Raw genomic sequence first — 20,452 nt, forward strand, 5'->3', positions numbered from 1 at the left:
CCATACTTTTATTTGGTATCTTTCTAAAGGCTCTGTAGATTTTTTACTAGTAAACCCTAACCTCAAACTACCTTGCCATCTGGTTGAAGCTACTCTCTTAGGTTTCCTTTGTCTTTGTGTACAAACGTAATGCATTCATTGGTTTTTGAGAGAGATGGCTGTTAGGTAAACAATGTTCCACTGAACCCAGAACAAAGTGAGTGAGAGAGGCTCATGTCAGACCCTTTTAAAAGTAGGATGCGACCAGGGTGTATGTGTGCATGAGAATATTAGATGAAAGAGTGAAACAGGGAGACCTTTTCAACTGCACTATTTGCAGCAAGAAGTTGAAAAGAGTGATGTCAGAGACCAACTTTTGATTTTTGAAGTGAAAACAGAAAGGATGTGCCGGACAATTGTTCACCTGCTGATCCCGATGGCACTCAGCTGTCTGTCTTGCGCTGAAGATGAGACATCGATTCCTGTTTCCTGTCCGGACCACCAGAAGGCCTTCGGAGGCTCCTGCTATGAGTTTGTGGATCTCCAGCGTACTTTTTTCAGTGCGCAGGCTTGGTGTGAGCAGCGTGGTGGACACCTTGCCTTTATCCCAGATGAAGAAACTCAATATTTCCTTCAAAGGCTCTTGGACCCCAAGAAGGATGCGTGGCTCGGTCTAGCACCCTCTGCCTCTCCAAAACCGCGACATTCTCTAAGCGTTGAAGGTAAGTAGGCCGAAATATAATTGCCGAAATACTGAATGTAGACAACTGCTGCGCTAAAATATAAACTGTGAAAATTTGCTCTCATGCAGATGCCCATAGATTTCTATCCATGTTCGACGGATGAGTTTAATTCTACAAAAATATGCAACAAAATGCTCATGAGCAAATCTCTGGCAGGGGCTGACCACTAAATAAAAAAAAAATGTTGTCCGTAATTTGCACAATTGGATTCAATCCATCAAATAAATTAGAAGACAATTGTTAAACTTGTGATCAATAGCAATATTCTTGTAAATTATGGTAAATTTGGTGCAATTGCAACCAATTTATTCTCTGTTTGGCCTGTGTCTAAAAACAAATGATGTTCATAAAATAAGGATGTCATTGTCACTTTCTTTCTGTTCAATAATCACAGCCTTTTCTTTCCCCTCAGTAAAATGAGAATTGAATTCACACAGATATTTTTGCAAGACGTGAAAAACAAACATTCCAAGATTTTAAAAATGGTTTGTACCAGGTTCTGTCTACAACAGAGGTTTTCGCGACCAAATGACCCACTTATCCAATATATGGAATATTCTCCCAATCTCAAACTGTAGAAATAAAAAAAAAATATTTACAAATTATTGTTGAACAATTATTAGTTGGCACAGTAGAGTAAGGATATACTATACGGCCTCTTAATACTTCCATTATTAAGTTAATAATAATAATTAAACTTTAATCTGGAGATACAGATCATATGGAGCAAATATACAGTATAATTTAGGGCTGTCAATAGACTAAAATATTTAATTGTGATCAATTGCATCATTGTCCATAGTTAATCGCGATAATCGTAAATTAATCACACATCTTTTATTTGTTCAAAATGTACCTTAAAGGGAGCTTTGTCAAGTATTTAATACTCTTATCAACATGGGAGTGGCTTGCTTTGTGCAAATGTATGTATATATTTATTATTGGAAATCAATTAAAAAGACAAAACAATGACAAATATTGTCCAGAAACCCTCACAGGTACTGCATTTAGCATAAACAATATGCTCAAATCATGTCAAACTGCAGCCCAACAGGCAACAACAGCTGTCAGTGTGTCAGTGTTCTGACTTGACTATGACTTGCCCCAAACTGCATGTGATTATCATAAAGTGGGCATGTCTGTAAAGGGGAGACTCTTGGGTACCCATAGAACCCATTTACATTCACATATCTTGAGGTCAGAGGTCAAGGGGACCCCTTTGAAAATGGCCATGCCAGTTTTTCCTCTACAAAATTTAGCGTAGGTTTGGAGAGTTATTTAGTCTCCTTCACGACAAGTTAGTATGACATGGTTGGTACCAATAGATTCCTTAACCATTTTCTAGTTACATCTGATATCAGTATTTTCACTCTAGCTTTAAAACCTCATTCGCTACAACCTAAAAAATCCCAAATTGCGTTAATGCCTTAAATAAATTTGTGGCGTTAAAACAAATTTGCGTTACTTGCGTTACCTACTTTGATAGCTCTAATATAAATGGTGGTGTGTTTTTGATACTATGATAGTTTTCCTAAAATTTGATTAAAAAAATATATCGCCTTGCTTACAGTATCGCAATATATCGCGATTTATGGATTCCAGATTCTTGCCAATACACAGCCCTAATACTATGTTCAGCAGTGGCTTGTTACATCCTCAGGTGCTCTCTCTTGGCTGAATGGTTCACATATCACCTATTCAAACTGGGTGAGCAGCCCACAGCCAGGAGCAGCTTGTGGACACATACTGAGAGACTCAGACTTCCAATGGAAAGCCACAAGAGACTGCAACGAGAAACTGCACTTTATCTGCCAATTTGGTACGTATTCCGACTTACACTTTGGAAAAAAAACAAAAAAAACAGCATACTGAATAACTCAGTGATGAATTACCACTTTGTAATGCTTTTGTATTCTTCTTAGATTCTGGGAGATCTGTTGTATGTGCAGGTCGCGACGCAACTCTGCAGTGTGGTTCTGGTCAAGTCTTAATGATAGATGGCGGCTTCTACGGTCGTAAGAACATCAATTATTGTCGATTCGCCCTCTCCCCACCTTCATCTACTGGACATCATTGCGGTTGGGTGGATATTGTAGAATCACTAACAGGTAGTCAAATAGTTTTTTTTGTATGCAACACAAACATGTATTGTTTCCATATCATTGAGTTGTTCCTTTTGTTATGATGTTATCCGATCATATGTTATACAATTACCTAATCTGAAGGACCTCAATAACCACTCTCAGCTTCATAATAGTCCTCTCATTTGATCTGCTGAACTCAATAGGAAAACAATGTGAATAGGAAAACAAACACTTCATGAAAAGGTTCTGCATGGATGGAAACTATGATGAAACTCAATCCACTTTTGAAGGAAGTGATTGCCGGATATCACAAAGCACATATTGTCTCACCCTAAGACCATTATTTGCAAAGAATGACTGCCCATCAGGACATTTATGGAAGGGAAAACACACAATAATAGCTTAATAGCCTTAATGATGTTCATCCATTCTTGAGTAAATATTGACTCATGCATCTAACTGATGGCAAAAGCAGATTATCCATCCATTCATTAATTTTTTCAGAAAACTTGCTCATCCTGTTCAGGGTCTAGGGGCACTGTAGCCCTTTCCCAGCATGCATTGGGGTAAGAGGGAGTGCACATCCCGTACAATTCAGAAGTCTATCACAGTGCTAACACACATTGAAAAACACATTTTAAATTCCCCTGACTTCCATGTCCTTAAACAAGCAGGAAACCCTCTCAGGCTTAGAATGAAATGCTCGGTCCATTATCATAATTGTCAGCAACACTGTTGATATATTTTTCTTTCAGTTTGGGACTTGGTGACAGCTGATAGAGATGCATACTGATGGCTTTGAATGGAAAATGCATCACGTTGTTATGTTTGGCCAGTGTGTACCATTTGGGGGATAGGCAGACATGGAATATAATATTAATAAGTTGTCGTGTTTGGCCTAGAACCTTGGAGTTAAAAAAAATTCACTAAATACCACTTCTGGGTTATTTAGGGTTCCTTTACCCCTATACCTCTATTTTACTTAGGCTGCCATTGGAGGCGGGTAACAGGAAACCTAGCTGACTCCCACAAACTATTGTTCGTGCCCCAACTAATGGGGCCAAGGTGGGTGGTATGGTCTTCTCCTCGTGTTAACTGGTAGAACTCGAAATACGGGCTCCGGCCAGGCCAAGAATTAAGGGGTACCCTGCATTCCTGTGGACTCTTAATGATGGCTCCAAAGAGGGTAACTCAACCTGATAGCCTTTTAGAAGAGAAAAGGTCCTCGATCACCATCCTAAGAGACCATATTCCTTGTCTAGAATTTGATCAAGAGTTTAGAGCGGAAGTGGCCTCCCGAAAAGAGCCACTTTCAACCTCTTCTATTAAGAGCGCTGAGAGACTATGAGACAAAATATATACAGGATCCTATTAGATGTTGGCTATCTTGTTTATTTCTAATTACCCTTTTGACCTGAGGCCTGTACTACGAAGCGAGTTCAACATACCCAGGGTATCTTCTCGTTATCTTGCTTCACTAACCCTAACAAACGAGATCCCGCTAAGCGGTCCTACGACGCTGGTCATCAACTCAGTAAATCAATCCAGGGTTTCTCAGTCTGGCTGTGAGCGTGTTCACATGAACGGGGCGGTGTTTGCAGTTTATGACCAATCACAGACATGGACAAGTCTACTGACTTGCAGACAGACAGGCAGAGCGGCACATTGTACAAAGGAAGAGCAAACTATATTAAACAAATACGAAGAAGTTAAACACATAATCCAGGCTAAAATTAATACAGTTGAAGCTGCCAAATGCAGGAAGGAAAGCTGGCAAATGAAAAAAAACAAAAACGATGTGTGAATGCGTAAATTAACAGACTTATTAATTTAATGGAATGCTCAAAATCAGATATAGTCGTCTAGATATAAATAACTTTTTCGAATTGTAATGGATGACTGGATTACACTTCTTCATATCCTGTGGCCCGTGGCAAAAACACATTACTACTTTGCAGTTAAATAATTAACAATTACTTTATTCCAACAGGAAGAGTAAATAATGCTTTGAAAAACACAACAGTATAAAATATACACAGTGGTGGAATGTAACTAATTACTTAAATACAATTTTGAGGTACTTCTACTTTACTTGAGTATTACAATGTTCTGCTACTTTCTACTTCTACTCCACTACATCTCAGAGGGAAATATTACATACAGACAGTCAGAGGGGAGTCAGGGACGTCCAGAAAAAGCATCTATTTTGCACAGAAGATTTTCTATCATATTATATTACTGGGTGAATTCCATATTTAAAACACATAAATATTGACAATTTTGTATATTATGTTGTTGTAGCCCAAGTAATCCAAACAAAGAAAGAGAGCGAGACACTTGCATGGACTTAACTCTGAACTTTACTGCTTCTCTTCTTCTCTCAATTCTCCTTTTAAACATGCAGTACAATGTCATGTGCTCTACATCGCCATCTAGTGGTTAAACAGTAACTGAATACACAACATATGTATTATTATTATTAGTAGTAGTAGTAGTAATGTTATTTGTGTGTGACTCTAGCGCACTCTATTGACCAGCCGCCACTGCATGTGCCGTGTGTGAGTATTTGAACCTTCTTTCAGCTGTGCCCCCCTCTCAGGCGGTGTGAAACGGACTCAAGAGCAAGTAAAAAAATAAATATAAAAACATATTTCAAAGCGGTAAACACCCCCAGCATAAAGCCAGCTGTCCTTCCTGCATCTGTCAGTTTAAACTGTGTTGTTTTTAGCCTGATTATGACTTAAACTTCTTTATATGTGTGTAATATTATCATACGATCACCGCACAGAGCTCTGATTGGTCAGCAGGCGGTGCTTTTATACGAGTTGATCTCTTATCTGGAACATAACCTGCTCCGGAGCAGGTCAGCTGTTCAGCATCAGTTACCATGGAGATCCACCCCGCATCAGTTACCATGGTGATCTACCCGATAAGAAGTGATCCACCTTCGTAGGATGGTAACCCTGAAGGGTTAACCCTGAAGTTACCTCGTTAAAACGCCAAATTCTACTTCGTAGTACAGACCTCTGTGTTTTTTCCAGGATACCCTCAGCGGAGCCACAAGCTCCTCCAGAAAACAATTAAGGTTTTAAAATGTCTTGTACATCTGGGATCTGCACTGAATGGAGAGGGTCTTACCTTCAGATTGGTTTTGAGGACCAGACAGCCAAAGGAGATGAGGATAGTTAGGACTTGTCTTTAGATTAAATGTATTTGAGCACAATTATAACTGGTTACTGTAAATCTATCCTATCAAGCTCTTAAAACACAGCCGTGTCCTGAAATATACTTACAGAGTGTAAGAATAGCGGTTTATCTTCCTTCCCGTCCGTTTGTGTGTTCTTCTGTGTCTCTTTCTTCCAGTATTTATACAGTTTATTAAACGCGTCAGAGGGTAACCGTCATGTTGTGCCAATGTGGTTAAACACACGTCAGTGTGACTAACTATCAGTGTGAATCACAACATGCAATGATCATATGAACACCGACTACAGACAGACTTCAATGATTGGCTCATTACATCCGGTAAACTGGTAGAAAGTCCAATTTTTGGTCATTTTTATGATGCACATTGTCGCTCACTTTATTGATTTATTAAGTTATAGTTTCTCATCAGATTGTATTGTATGCCTGCAGTCAGAAGATAACAGTGGCAGCAACCACACACACATCCTTCAGGGGAAATCCCCTATCTATTTTCCGTTCTGTGGCTGACGCACAGATATGAGCAGAGAAGAAAAATGCAATCACTCTACCCAACAATAGTACACAAAATGACAACGCATAAGTTTACAAAGTTAACTGACTGCATAAAACACACTGGTTATATGAATGCTGCATAAGAATAGCAAATATAAGGCACGAGACATGAGTTTATAATATTAAGGTACATGAGCACATGAGCATCTAAAGCTTATTAATGATTCTGAGTCCATCTAAATACATTGATATTTTCACTCAGTAAAAGCTATTACCCAAACATCTGTATGGCTCTGATATAGTGAGCTCTGATACAATAGTTATAACACATTTGGTCTTTTATGAATTTTAAAGAGGGAGAAGATTACATTTCAGAACCCTCTTGTAATTTTTAAACTCTTTGAAGAAGCTATGTTGCTTGTGGTGGTGTTGGTTCATAAAACATCTGATGTGGTGCACATTTAAACACAGGATCCAGGGAGCCGTTCCAACAATTTATTAAAGTCAAGGTGTGAAGTTGGATGGCAGTTGGTGGATGATGGGATCAGGGTTTGAATAACAGGTTGAGGTTTGCATCTTTTGGTAAGTGGCATTTATCAGGTCTGTCCAGGTGTTGTATTCCTTTGGATCAGGTAGGTCAAATGGTTTAGTGGGTTGTGTGAAGCCACAAAAAAGGGGTTTCCTCAACTCTGTGGGTAGCTCGGTAGCAGGAGCAGGACAGACAGGCCATTGACCAGGAGGACGGTGGAGGAATGCAGGACCTCTATGCCATCGATGTGTGGTAGTTAAATCTTTGAGTGGCTTACCTCTGGTGATATCATCTGCAGAGTTCTGCTTTATGTCCACATACCTCCATTCACTGGCTGAGGTTAGTTCGAGTATCTCCACGATTCTGTTGGCTACAAAGACCTTATACCTGCAGGATTCAGATAGGAGCCATGTTAGTACCACAGTGGAATCAGACCACAGAAAGGTTCTGTCAATGGGGACTGTCAGTTCAGCTTTGATTAGTTTACTCAGCTGTGCTCCAGTCAGGGCTGCAGATAGCTCCAAGCGGGGTATAGTCAGTTGCTTTAGAGGAGCTACATGTGATCTGGCCATTACAAATGAGACATTAGTCTCCCCCATCTGGTTTATGGTTTTCATGTATGCCACTGAACCATATGCTCTCTCTGAAGCATCACAGAAGATGTGTAGTTCTCTGTCTGTCACTTTGCAAGAAACATTAGGGTTGTTACCATCATACCACCTGGGGAAGGAGATGTGAACCAGGTTTGGGAGTTCACTCTCCCATCCATCCCATGCACGTTGCAGGTCACCGGTGGGGATCGGCTGATCCCACTGCTTGTTGTTCACCCAGAGCTGCTGTAGCAGAACTTTGGCTCTAGTGGTGAATGGGATGATGTATCCTAAGGGGTCATATTGTGAAGCCAGCACTTTATACACATTTCTCATGGTTAGAGTTTGGTAGGAGATGGGTCTGTGTCTATAGCCCAAGGTATCAGAGACACAATGCCAGCTGAGCCCTAGTGCACCCTCTACTGGATCTGTCCGGTTTTGATTCAGCCAGAGCTCAGCACTGTCTGACCTGGCAGCTGCTGGTAGATGATCAACAACAGATGGAAAGTTACTTGCCCATTGCCTAATTTCAAATCCACCAGTTGACAACAGAGCCTTTATCTTGAGAAGAAGTTGTTTTGCTTCATTTGGGCAGGCGAGTGATCTCAGGCAATTATCTACATAGAATGACTCAAGAACAGTTTCAACCACATCCTCATTGTCCTTACTGTGATCCTGCACATGTTTCTGGACAGCATATGTTGCACAGCACGGGCTACATGTTGTGCCGAATGGGAGCACTTGCCATTCGTAGACAGTTGGTGTCTCTTTACGTTTCATGTCACGCCACAAGAACCTGAGAAGCGGTTTGTCCTCCGGTAACAGCTTCACTTGGTGGAACATTCCTTTAATATCTCCACTCATAGCAACTCTGTGTTGGCGGAAACGGAGCAGAACACCAAGTAGTGATGGGCCTAAAGTGGGGCCAGGAAGGAGTTGATCATTGAGTACTTGGCCTTGATAGGTGAAGGAGCAGTTGAATACAACACAATGTTTGTCGTTGTGCTCCACTAAGTGATGGGGAATATACCATGATTCTTTTGACTCAGTAATTTGTTCTGCATTGAGTTTTGCAACATAACCAGCCTGATATAGTTTGCTGATCTCATTACTGTAGATGTCGGCTAATTCAGGATTCTTCTCAAGTCTGCGCTCGGTGTGGCGGAGAAGGGGCATTACTGATTCAAATGGGGCATTAAGTTCAGGTGCACCTTTCTTTCTTAACAAAGGTGTTGCATAACGTGCAGTTCTATCTGTGTCCACTCGTATGGTCTTTGCACTCAGAAGGTCCATGGCCTCCTTATCTTGCTTTGATCTAGTGATCAACTTTTCATTTCTGAAGGGAAGGGTATCAACTTGCCACAATTGCTCCACATGGTGTTTCAGTTCAGCGTAGGGGTTAGCTTGTGATGTGAATAGACATTGGATAGAGTCAGGTAACTCACCAAGAGAAGTAGGTCCTTGTAATGCCCATCCAAGCCTTGTCCTCACTGCAGCTGGTGCTCCCTTTGGGCCATGTTGGACTCGCTCCATGGGTGTGATGAGAAATGGATTGTCTGATCCGATGAGGATGTGCGGCTGAACTTTAGAGAAGGGATTCAGTGGAAGACCATGTAGATGTGGATAGCGTTGCTTGAGTTTATCGACAGGGTAACTTTGTTCGACAAACATGATCATGTCGGAAGTGAAAGCACTGTCAATTGAAAATTTTCTTTCAGGGAATGAGGCAGCAGATAGTTTGAGGTTCACAGTTCTTCCTTCTAGTGTCTCTGTCTGCTGTCTTACGGTGCGCAGCTCAAGTGTTTCGGGCTCTCCATCCAAACCAAGATACTTAGCAGCACCTGGTAGCAACATTGTACGTTCAGATCCATCATCTAAGATGGCATAGGTATCAAATGTCCTATTCTTGTTGTACAGTCTTACTTTGACTACTTTAAGTAGTACTTTTGGTGACGTACTCTGTGGGTTCATGTACAACACTCTAGATGCTGTTTGGGTTCTATTTACATCATGTAATATGCCTAGGTGCAGGCCATTACATTTGGGGCAAGGTTTTATCAGAGTGCAATCTGTTGCTCTGTGAGTTCTACCACATCTCCAACATCTGTTTTGTTCCTTCAGCCATTTTGCCACTTTATCCGTGCTTAAATCCTTTAAGCTTTCACAGTTTGTCAGGTAATGGGAGGTCGACTGACAGTATACACATGGATACCTTGTTTGGGGTTGTGGCTGATGTCCTGATGCAGTGCGTCCATGTGAAGGCTTCCGATCTGCCCCGTGGAGAATGGTAGCTGACGGAAACTTGAATCCTTGATTTGTATCCTTCCTTTGAATTTGGGGGACACCGATTTGAAGGTCGTTGGCTTGTGCTACGACTGCTTGGCATTCCGCCTCTCCTTCAAGCCATGCAGAAAAGTCCACTAGGTTGTAGTGAGCATTGGGAGAGGCTGAACGGGCGTGTCTGGCAAAGTTAGAAATTAGCTCTACAGGGAGTTTACTCAACAATCGCTGAACATGTGAAGCACAGGCTAGCTCTGCTGCACCTTCTCCTGATCTTAGTGATTGTAACATGCCCACTAATGACCTTACTCTAACTGCAAAGTTTTGAAACCCCTCAGCATCTCCACGGGCCAATTTAGGGAGATTTAATATGGTCTGTATCTCCTTTAAGGCCAGGTGATGTGGTTGTCCATACTGTCGCTCCAGCGCTGCCAGTGCCATGGTGAAAGGTTGTGGGGCATGGGCATAGGAGAGTGCAATATGGCGAGCAGGGGGGAGGCGTAGATGATCCAGCAGGATATGGAATTTGTACAGTTCGGGCTCTTCTGCTGGTAGTAGGTTCGTGAAAGCCATCTTCAACATTACAAACTCATGAGGGTCGTTATGGGTGAAATAAGGGAATGAGGGTCCCTCAATTCGTGATGGATACCTTGAACTCATAGTCTGCTGTACAGGAGCCACAGGTAAAGAGAAGCTTGGAATAAGGGGAACTCCAGTAGGCTGTGGGGCATATGAAACTGGAGCTTGCTGGGAAACAAAGTATTGGGGTTGAGGCTGCTGCACATGCTGCTGAGGTACATGCTGAAACTGGTATGAAGCTACATTACTTGGATGGTAAGCAGATGGCTGTAAACTGGCTGACGAAACTTGGGCTGTAGGAATAGGTGGGAGTTGTATTCCATACGATGGGAGCAAAGTCCCCTGGGCTGGTGGTGAATGACTGTGAGGGTCATAGCCTGCTGGAGCTGTGCTAACCCCCTGTGATGGTACTGGGTGGTATAGTTGATGAGAAGACACATAGGAGAAAGTAGCTGGTGGCATCCGTTCCGGTGGCACGTGGATAGGAATTTGAGGTGTTGGTAGAGGTACTGAAGGAGGCTGAATTGCAGGCATATGGGTAGAAGTGATATAGGGGCCAGGCCCTGAAACTGGTAAGGCTGAGCTTACACTAGGTCTATAGGAGGAAAATACTGGATTAAATGGCACATGAGCTGATGAGGCTACAGGTAATGAGCCTGAGGGTTCCTGGGGTCGAAGCTCTGAACCATATCTGGTATAGGAGGCTGAAGCAGGTCTTTTATGTTCACATTCTACAAAGGCAGAGGGCTTATGAACATAAGGAAAAAGTGTTTGGGCAGACTGGGAAATTTTACCAGGATTCGTTGCAGGTACTAAACCAGCTAGGTTAGGTTCAGATCGGGTTTTATCACACTGAGCCTCTGTGTGAGTTTGCAGTGGCTGATCACATTCATGTGAGTGTTGGGCTCCTTGGGACTGTATATCGCCCTCTCCCTCTGAATCTCCCTCTGAATAAGACTGTTCATAATGCTCAACTCTTCCCATTAATTCATTAACCATACCCTTTAACTGTGCTACTTCCTGTCTTAATAAAACAGTCTCTGAAGTCTCTGAAACAGGTTCTGCACACTCTGTTAATTGTTGAGGGGGCTTGGCGTAGAGTTCAGTTTGGTAGTCTTGTAGATACCGTGGAGGCATCCTCTCCCGCTGTGGCCTTCCTCCCTGCTGTCTCTCCTGCTCGGGTGAAACGGCATGTGGATCCATTTCCCAACATAGATGTTTTCTCCGGCTCAAAGGACCATGAAGAAGCTATGTTGCTTGTGGTGGTGTTGGTTCATAAAACATCTGATGTGGTGCACATTTAAACACAGGATCCAGGGAGCCGTTCCAACAATTTATTAAAGTCAAGGTGTGAAGTTGGATGGCAGTTGGTGGATGATTTTTTATCTTTATGCATCCACAATCTGGAATTTGCCTTTTCTCCTTCACATATTAAACTCAGGTATATCACTCTCTCTTTGTTCTGCCTGGAATTGTTTGGAGGGAAAAGGGAGGGTTCGGGCCTGGAGGGCAGACTTATATAACCTACGGGGGAGTGGTTTAGTCAAGTGTGCATTCTATACCATGCCTGCAGGTGGGTTAGGGACTTGTGATTTAACACTCTTTAACACAGGGTTCAGCAACCTGCGGATCCGGAGCCACATGCAGATCTTTAGCCCCTCTCCAGTGAAACAATAAGTAAAAATGGAAATGAATAACTGCTTTTTTTGTTTACGTTTTAATTTTTATGTATCATTGTTGTAGGTCTATGGTACAATGGTACGGCGGAGTATTAGGGCCACATTGAGGATAAAAAATAAATCTGAGATTTCAAGAATAAAGTCATAGGTTTACGAGAAAAAAAGTCGTAGTATTATGTAGTATTTTTTCTCGTTAAGTTATGACTTTATTCTTGTAATATTAGGATTTTTTTTGGCCTCCTGTGTTCTGATTCTGAGTGTTGAGGCGGGCAGTTCACTTTCTGTAGCCTTGTTCACTATTTCCTGCATGGCTGCATATAATTGGATACCTAGGTAGCTGATATCCACCTCTGTCTCTCTGGGGTGTTCCCTCAGGTAGGTGAAAAAGTTTGAGAAAGAGTTACAGAGGTGAAAAGTGTATTTCTTTTTTTTCTTTCTTTCTTTCTTTCTTTATTTGTTACCTTGATGCAGAAAATGAAAATTATTATTATTTTATTTATGTTTTTTAGAGAGCGATCAGCGCCCCCCAGAAGGTGGCGCCCTAGGCGATCGCCTATATGGCCTATGTATTGAACCGGCCCTGGTTAGTTGAGTACCATAATGTTGTTACAGTAGAGCACAAACCATTCTCACAATAAACTTGACTTGACTTGACAGAATCACCAGTACTACTAAATATCAAGAAGCAATTTGTAAAACGTCCATAATGTCATCATCATCATTGCCGTGTGTTACCAGTAGCTGATAATGTTCTCCGTGTGTTACCCAGCTCACTGCAACGGTCGTCAGGTCTGCCAGATTTCTGAAGTTGTGGACTCCTTTAGTGAACCCTGTCCTCAGCTGGGGAGCTACCTGTCTGTGGACTACCACTGCAAAGATGGTAGGTGTCAGTAATTCTGGGCAATCCTAAATGTTCCTAGGGGGAATCACACGTTCCTCATCCAGTAGAGGCAGGTCTGTTTGTTTCCCATCCCACCCTTCACTTTTTTTTTTCCCAATTAGACGCTTCAGTGGTAAAAAGCTAAAACCAAAAGGGTTTCAAAAACCACTTGTGGCTTCATAGAGATCCACACAAAAAGTGTCAACCTCTCTCTAAAAGTTATTTTCACTTCTAACATAATGTCTCGATTGAGTTTCAAAGATATTAAGGCTGTTTTGGATCTTGTTTATTTGATTGACTGGAGTCCAGCCATTGGGGGACAGCTACCTTGTCCACTAGCAGATTCAATTCAATTCAATTTATTTTTATATAGCGTCAAATCATAACAGAAGTTATCTCGAGACACTTTTTATAGAGAGCAGGTCTAGACCATACTCTATAGTTTAGAGACCCAACAAGAGATCCCACCAAGAGCATTGCATTGGAATGCGCTGTGGCCAGGAAAAACTCACCTTTAAGCAGGTAGAAACCTCGAGCAGAACCGGGCTCAGGGTGGGCGGCCTTCTGCCTCGACCGGGTGGGTTTAGAGAGAGAGAGAGAGAGAGAGGGTTAGAGAGAGAGAGAGAGAGAGAGAGAGAGAGAGAGAGAGAGAGAAGGGGTGGGAGAGGGAGAGAGAGAGGGGGAGAGATGCAGAGCAACCACAATAATGTCATAGAAAGAAAATCACAATAAATAATAAAATTAATGTTGGCTGAATTCCATTTAGCTGGTATTTGGCATGCCGGCTCACTGTCACACTGTCATGATGACTTACTGGGACTACTTGAGTATAACAGAGCCATCGTCAATGTTATGAGTAACACCTGTGCTTCTCCTACTATGACAAGTCAAAATGTCTACAGTGAAAAAGGCCAATTTTGCCTCTTTTAGCTTTGCAGGCCCCAGTAACTGTTACGTTAGTGTCAATGTTTCTTTTCATTTTTTTGGAAACCCGGTTGATTACACGCACTTTACTACATTTCTGGTCATTATCTCCCCCCCCCCCGACAGGGCTCACACTGTCTGTGAGCACTGTGGCTGCTGTTTTTGATGACATCACCATCAGTGTGAAGTGGCTGATGGTACATTTGCCACAGGAAAACCTCAGCTGCAAGCTGAGTACCGGAGATGGCCATGTTATTTCTCTGCATAGACCAGAGGGGTGAGTAGGAACTTTCACAGACTGCCTGAGTCTACGTGCATGGGTTTAAAATAAATACTACTCAGCCTGTGGAAACAGTTGTAGCCTGTAATGTCTTCTGTGGCTCTGGAGGTTTGTTCCTCAGAATCATATGAGAAGCTGTCATTGGAAACTGTTTGGAAAAGGGCAGGCACTTTCCAAAAAATACTTGGTGACAGGTGATTGAACCATTTGTCATCGATCAAACTAACGAAAGCGAGTAGTGCCGTACTTTGCTCTTCTTTCAATTAAGAAATACTCTCCAGTTCTGATATAACTGATGCTATATTGCAACATCTACGCTAGCCTCTTAAGAAGCCGCCATTAGTTGTTTAGAATGAACACTTGTCACCTGTGGGTGTCATCTCACACTGTGGTCTCACTTGGTCTCACACACACACACACACACACACACACACACACACACACACACACACACACACACACACACACACACCTAAACCACACTCGGAGCTGCAGTAGCTCCACAGAGGATGCTAATTGGTCCGTGCTCTGACTTGCCAGGCACAAACCAAGCCCTGCAGGAGGAGCGCCGGGCTTTGAAGCAAAATTTTGCAGTGGCCAAAAGGTGCAGTACAACTTCCGGGTCCGTCACGTGATGCTATTGGGACCAAAAAGACTTTTTCCCATAGACTTACATTGGGAAAGAGATGTCTGTAAATCAGTGGATAATATTCAAGAACACTTATTTAAATCATTAGGTCCTAAAAGTAGTAAAATGCACTATTAAAGGGACTGTTTGTAACTTTCAGAAATGCTTGTTAACAGTGACACCTGTGGCCGTTAAGTCAACGAAAGTCAATGTCGGGCTGGCGCTTGCTCGCTCTAAATAGACATGAATGAGCATTGCTCAAAACAGTGAGGTGACACACGTCAGCTAAAACCACAATATCACTCTATATTTCAGCTGCTTGGCAGTAATGTTAGCTGACCAGACGAAGATCTCTCCATGAATCAATGCTGATCCTAGTGTTAACTTTTCGTCTCCGACCGCAGCCGCAGGGAGACACTGTCACCCGGTCGGAGACGATAACGTTTCTCTCTGCGGAGCCCCGTCACTTCACAGGACACGAGAAACCTCTGTTGGTCTGGAGGAGCTGCAGCAGTTATTTCTACACAAATGTCCAACTGTACATTCACTAGATATTCTCAGAGCTAAACTAACTCTTCTGCAGTGTGGAGTGAGCGCACATGAACGTGAGGTGGAGCGAGAACGAGTACGGTGTGTGAGTGAAGTCAAGCAGGCAGAGGAGCAGAGGAGCAGAGTACAGCAGAGACTCCGGTCCTGGAGAGCTACGGTCTCCCCCGCGTCCTCTGTCCGTGGCCAACACTGTTTTGCAAGACGGGCTTCACTAGATAGAACTTTGCGGTTTTGGTGCTTCCGTGTAGTTTGTGTTGGAGTCTGAGTCTGATCAGCGTAGCCACACGCGAGCGCGCATGGGACACTCTTATAAATCATTGGGGGTCGGTGTTCCATGCGCGCTCGCGTTTGGCTACGCTGTTCCAACACAAACTACATGGAAGCACCAAAACCGCGTTACCCAAGTTATATTTAGTCAAGCCCGTCTTGCAAAACAATGTCAACTAATCCTGCTCCAGCCCCCCGACCGCGGCCAGAAGACACAGGGGAGACCTTAGCCCTGGTCTCCAGGGCCGGAGTCTCTGCTGTACTCTGCTCCTCTGCCTGCTTGCCTTCACTCACACACTCGTTCTCACTCGCTATCTTGCTCCACCTCTCACGTGCATGCGCGCACACTACACACTGCAGAAGAGTTAGTTTAGCTCTGAGAATATGTAGTGAATGCAGTGGACGTTTGTGCAGAAATAAATGCTGCAGCTCCTCCAGACCAGCAGAGGTTTCCCGTGTCATTTCCTGCTGCTGAGTGAAGTGATGGGGCTCCGGAGCGAGTTACGTTATCGTCTCCGACCAAAATCCTGGTGTCTCCCCTGTTCCCTCTGACCACGTGTGGAGGTTGAAGCAGGAAGCATTGATTCATGGAGAGACCTTCGTCTGGTCAGCTAACATTACTGCCAAGCAGCTGAAATATAGAGTGATATTGTGCTTTTAGCTGACGTGTGTCGCCTCACTGTTTTGAGCGATGCTCGTTCATGTCTATGTAGAGCGAGCACAAGCGCGAGCCCGACCCTGACTTTAGTTGACTTAACGGCCACAGGTGTCGCTGTTAACAAACACTTTCTGATTCTTACATGGAGTCCCTTTAACCGAATCCAGCGTTATTTCCCTTCCTCCGTTCATGTGAATGAGCCCCAGATTGAGGCTGGACCGAAGGCTGGGAGGCGGAGTAAAAGGACACGCTACTGCGCCTGCTATACGGGCCCAATGACTGCGGATGATCGCCGGAAGATCCGGGTACTTTATCACTCGGCAGTCGAGCCATTTTAACTTCATGCGCCACTGAGCAACTCTTAATGCTGTATACAGTTCTCTTTATACGTCGCTGTCAAAAAAGCATGACTTGAAGCCTGCCAAGATGGATTTTCGGGTGACATTTGATACCGCGATTCTCACGTGATCTCGTGACATCGTGAGCATCCAGCTGCCGTGCAAGGTTACCCAAGTCCCCCAAATTCATGGTACTATGGAGCGATATTAAATCATTGGGATACCCCTTTAACTCTACATGGATGCTTTAAGGGATAGACAAAATGACAAGAAAGACTTTGGAAGAAAATTACTATTGCACATTATATTATTCTGCCAATTAGAAGCTTTACCACTGTACTTACTATGTAAGTCCATCAGATCCTTCTGCTTTACATTATTGGGGTTTTGCATTTACGTTACAGTCCTATCCAGAGGTCTTATGAACAGCAAGTTCACACAAGCGTTCATGCAGAATAATTACATCACAAGAGTCCAAGTAGCCTATGCTAAGCTAAGCTCTAAAGTACTAAACCCTATCAGATATGTTTGGAGTCATTTTTTTGTTTTTTCAGCACTTGGTGATAGTGTTACAAGACTGAATGCTTTTGTTTTTTCATGCTGAATAATATGCTATAACACATCTCCTAGCTGTTTTCATTAAGTATATTAGGTATAATCAATAATAAATACATATATTTCAAGTTATTTTTTAAATTTATTTTACAGATAAACTTCTATTAAATGATATCAGCGTGTTATCTTTAATTAGCTCATATCGTCAACCTATACTGCCATGAAATTAGACCAAAGCCTTTAATTATTTATGTGAATATATCTCCACTTTTTATGGTAAGAAAATGACTGATTTGATTAAGTTGCTTGTGACCCATGTAACCTCAATTATTTATTTTTCCCCAGGAAGCAAGAGGGACATACTGTTAACTGTTTCTACGTGTGCTTTTTTCTCAGGTTGGAGAGCAGCGTGGTGCACAAATACACTCACCCAGGCACATTTGTTGTGGCAGTTGAATGCACCAGCGGGGACACTCTCATCACAGCTCACAACATAATAACCATTCAAGAACCCATCATAAAGTTTGGTGTCATCAGGTGCTATGCTGGGAAACTGTCTTTTCATGCAACCGACTGCAAAACCCTTTACGGAGAGCCATTTCAAATTCAATTGGAGGTAGAAGCAGGTAAGTGCCAACATGACCCCAATATACCATGATTTATGCTGTCCAATTTGATATCACTGCATCAGGTTTTGGTGTCATTTACTTTGCTTTCTTTACATTTAAAGGGACTGTTTGTAAGAATCAGAAATTGCTTGTTAACAGCGACACCTGCGGCCCTTAAGTTAACGAAAGTCAGCGTCCTGTTGCTCGCGCTTGTGCTCGCTCTACATAGACATGAACGAGCATCGCTCAAAACAGTGAGGCGACACACGTCAGCTAAAAGCACAATATCACTCTCCATGAATCAATGCTGATCCTAGTGTTGGTTTTTCCTTCCACAGCCTCCCGACCGCGGCCAACTTGTTTAACAGACGGGCTTCACTAGATAGAACTTTGCGGTTTTGGTGCTTCCGTGTAGTTTGTGTTGGAGTCTGAGTCTGACCAGCGTAGCCCCACGAGCGCGCATGGGACACCGACCCCCGTAATGATTTACACGTGTAAGAAGTTACAAACAGTCCCTTTATAATGTAAATGTTTAAATGCATTTTTTCTCTTTTCTTTCTGCAGGTACAAATGTGACCTACAGAATCCAGAGCGATGAAATGTTGTTGTCAGGACTATCTGTGTTCAGAGGAAATGTTCCCCAGAACGTCACAGTGACTCCAGAAATGATGAAGCAGCCTGGGCCCGGCTGCCACCAGCTGATGCTTTATGCATCTAACACGGTCACGTTCCCTGAAGTGTCCACAGTCCTGCAGGTCTGAGCAAAAGCATCATGAGCACAGCTCAGACACCACAAGTGATGTGAATGGGAAGTTTATGTGTTTCTCTGTTTTTGTAATTCTTCATATTCTGCAGATGTGTGTGTTGGAGGAAGTAGCCGGGCTTCAGGCCTCTGTGTTGACGGAGAGGAACGATTGTCCGGACTCTCCAGGTATTACAGTCGGTGTTTCCCTCGAACGGGGTGTGCCTGTGCTGCTCCTCTTCTCTCTGACTGGAGACAACAGCTCGTACTCTGAGACCAGAGAAATGACTATAAGCAAGGGCATTTTTCATATTGGACACCCGATTCAAGGTATGGAAGATATATATAAAAAAAACTGGGACCACATTTGAGGCAAACTGTGAAATAATGATTTATGAAACACTTGACCGTTATGGATATTTACTCTACTTATGATTCAGCTGTGTATATGTGCAGATTTTTTTTGATATGAGCTGAATATTATTTGTTTTCATAAGTAAATTTTTTTGCTACAGGATCTGTACAAGTGAAACTCAGAGCGTGGAACGTGTTCTCCTCTTTGGAAGTGGATATGGATATGTTTGCTTTCTGTGGCAAGGATTCAGTCGTTAAACTAAATGGTCATAATGACTATTTGTTGAGACCGGTAATTTTTTTTTTTTTTCTTCTTACATTCAACAGTAGTAGTATTTTATATTTAAGACAAAGTTATACTTACCCCCTCCAGCTCTCGTCATTTTGTTCATAATTGTTGATGCCTGTCTTATAGTGTATATACTGCATCATTTATAAATCCTTTTGTCAATTTTCTTTTTCAGAGAAAGAAACATATTCGAGTTGCCAGATCTCCAAAGCTGAAAGTTATTGCAACACCTTCTCATTCAATACCTACCAGAGCTCTAAGTATCACACTTTCAGTAAAAGATGCATCCAAACTAAATGACCCGAAGAAACTATACAAGTGGTCGTGCAGTAAGACTTTTGTTTTCTACTCTTTTTCTACTCCCAACAATAAGTACTGAATTAAATGTTTTATTATAAATTTCACAATATATATAATAACATATTTTGATATTTATGTTATATGTGTCAGAACATTACATGTAAAGGAGTTTGTTAGATCCCACTACCCTTGTTAGTGTTGCTACGCATGTCACGCTTTCAGATCTCACAATGATGATAGCTAGTTTTTTAAACTTTACTGAGTTAGACTTAGGAAAAGATTGACTTGGTTAGGATTAGGCATTATTCTTAGCCACAAAAGACAAACTCATCCCAGGCCAACGTGTATAGGTAGAGATGGGATGTTCAGAATGCCTTTTTACAATATTGTTAAAGAGATTTTTTGTTTTTGACAGAGTATTAACATGTTAAATTGAGAGGTATGTCAGACCTTTTGAGTTTGCCAAATAAGGAGGGATGTATATCTGTCACTCTCAGATGAACCAATATGGTACATATTTAGATATATGGTCCAAATGTGATGCAATTCATTAATTACAATAATGTACAGTGTATATATATACACACACATGACTATCAGAATTGCTCTTAAATGATTTGTATCAGCATGACAATTGTTATTGCAGTATAATGATGACTTTCCTTGTTAATTCACAGAGAATCCATGTGGATGCCAAGGGAAGTTCGAGGGACTGACCTACACCATTGAAGGAAGTTGCCTACCAGGTCCACTTCAATATAACAAGTATTATTTTAATGTGATAAAAAGAAAAGATAATAAAGTGGAGAAAACTGGATCCATATGCATCACCCTTACCCCTAAGAAGAACGCGCCAACTTGGCTAAGGTACTTGAAACTGATCTGCTCTGATGACTAAGAGCAGTGAATCTAAATCTG

At 42.3% G+C, this 20,452-nt stretch overlaps 1 protein-coding gene across 1 annotated transcript in view; it reads left to right on the top strand.

The window, feature by feature from the left end:
• The first annotated feature begins 382 nt into the window (after positions 1-382).
• The window catches only part of LOC141782019 (polycystin-1-like protein 2), a 56,836-nt gene continuing 36,766 nt past the window's right edge, over positions 383-20,452 (top strand). The window contains exons 1-8 of the mRNA XM_074658036.1: positions 383-701; positions 2,383-2,541; positions 2,645-2,830; positions 12,932-13,042; positions 14,093-14,243; positions 17,638-17,867; positions 18,414-18,604; positions 18,705-18,921. Coding sequence (XP_074514137.1) covers positions 383-701; positions 2,383-2,541; positions 2,645-2,830; positions 12,932-13,042; positions 14,093-14,243; positions 17,638-17,867; positions 18,414-18,604; positions 18,705-18,921 — 1,564 coding nt within the window. The remainder of the gene's footprint in view (positions 702-2,382; positions 2,542-2,644; positions 2,831-12,931; positions 13,043-14,092; positions 14,244-17,637; positions 17,868-18,413; positions 18,605-18,704; positions 18,922-20,452) is intronic.

The sequence above is a fragment of the Sebastes fasciatus genome, chromosome 14, assembly GCF_043250625.1.
Source record: "Sebastes fasciatus isolate fSebFas1 chromosome 14, fSebFas1.pri, whole genome shotgun sequence".
Classification (NCBI taxonomy): Eukaryota; Metazoa; Chordata; class Actinopteri; order Perciformes; family Sebastidae; genus Sebastes; species Sebastes fasciatus.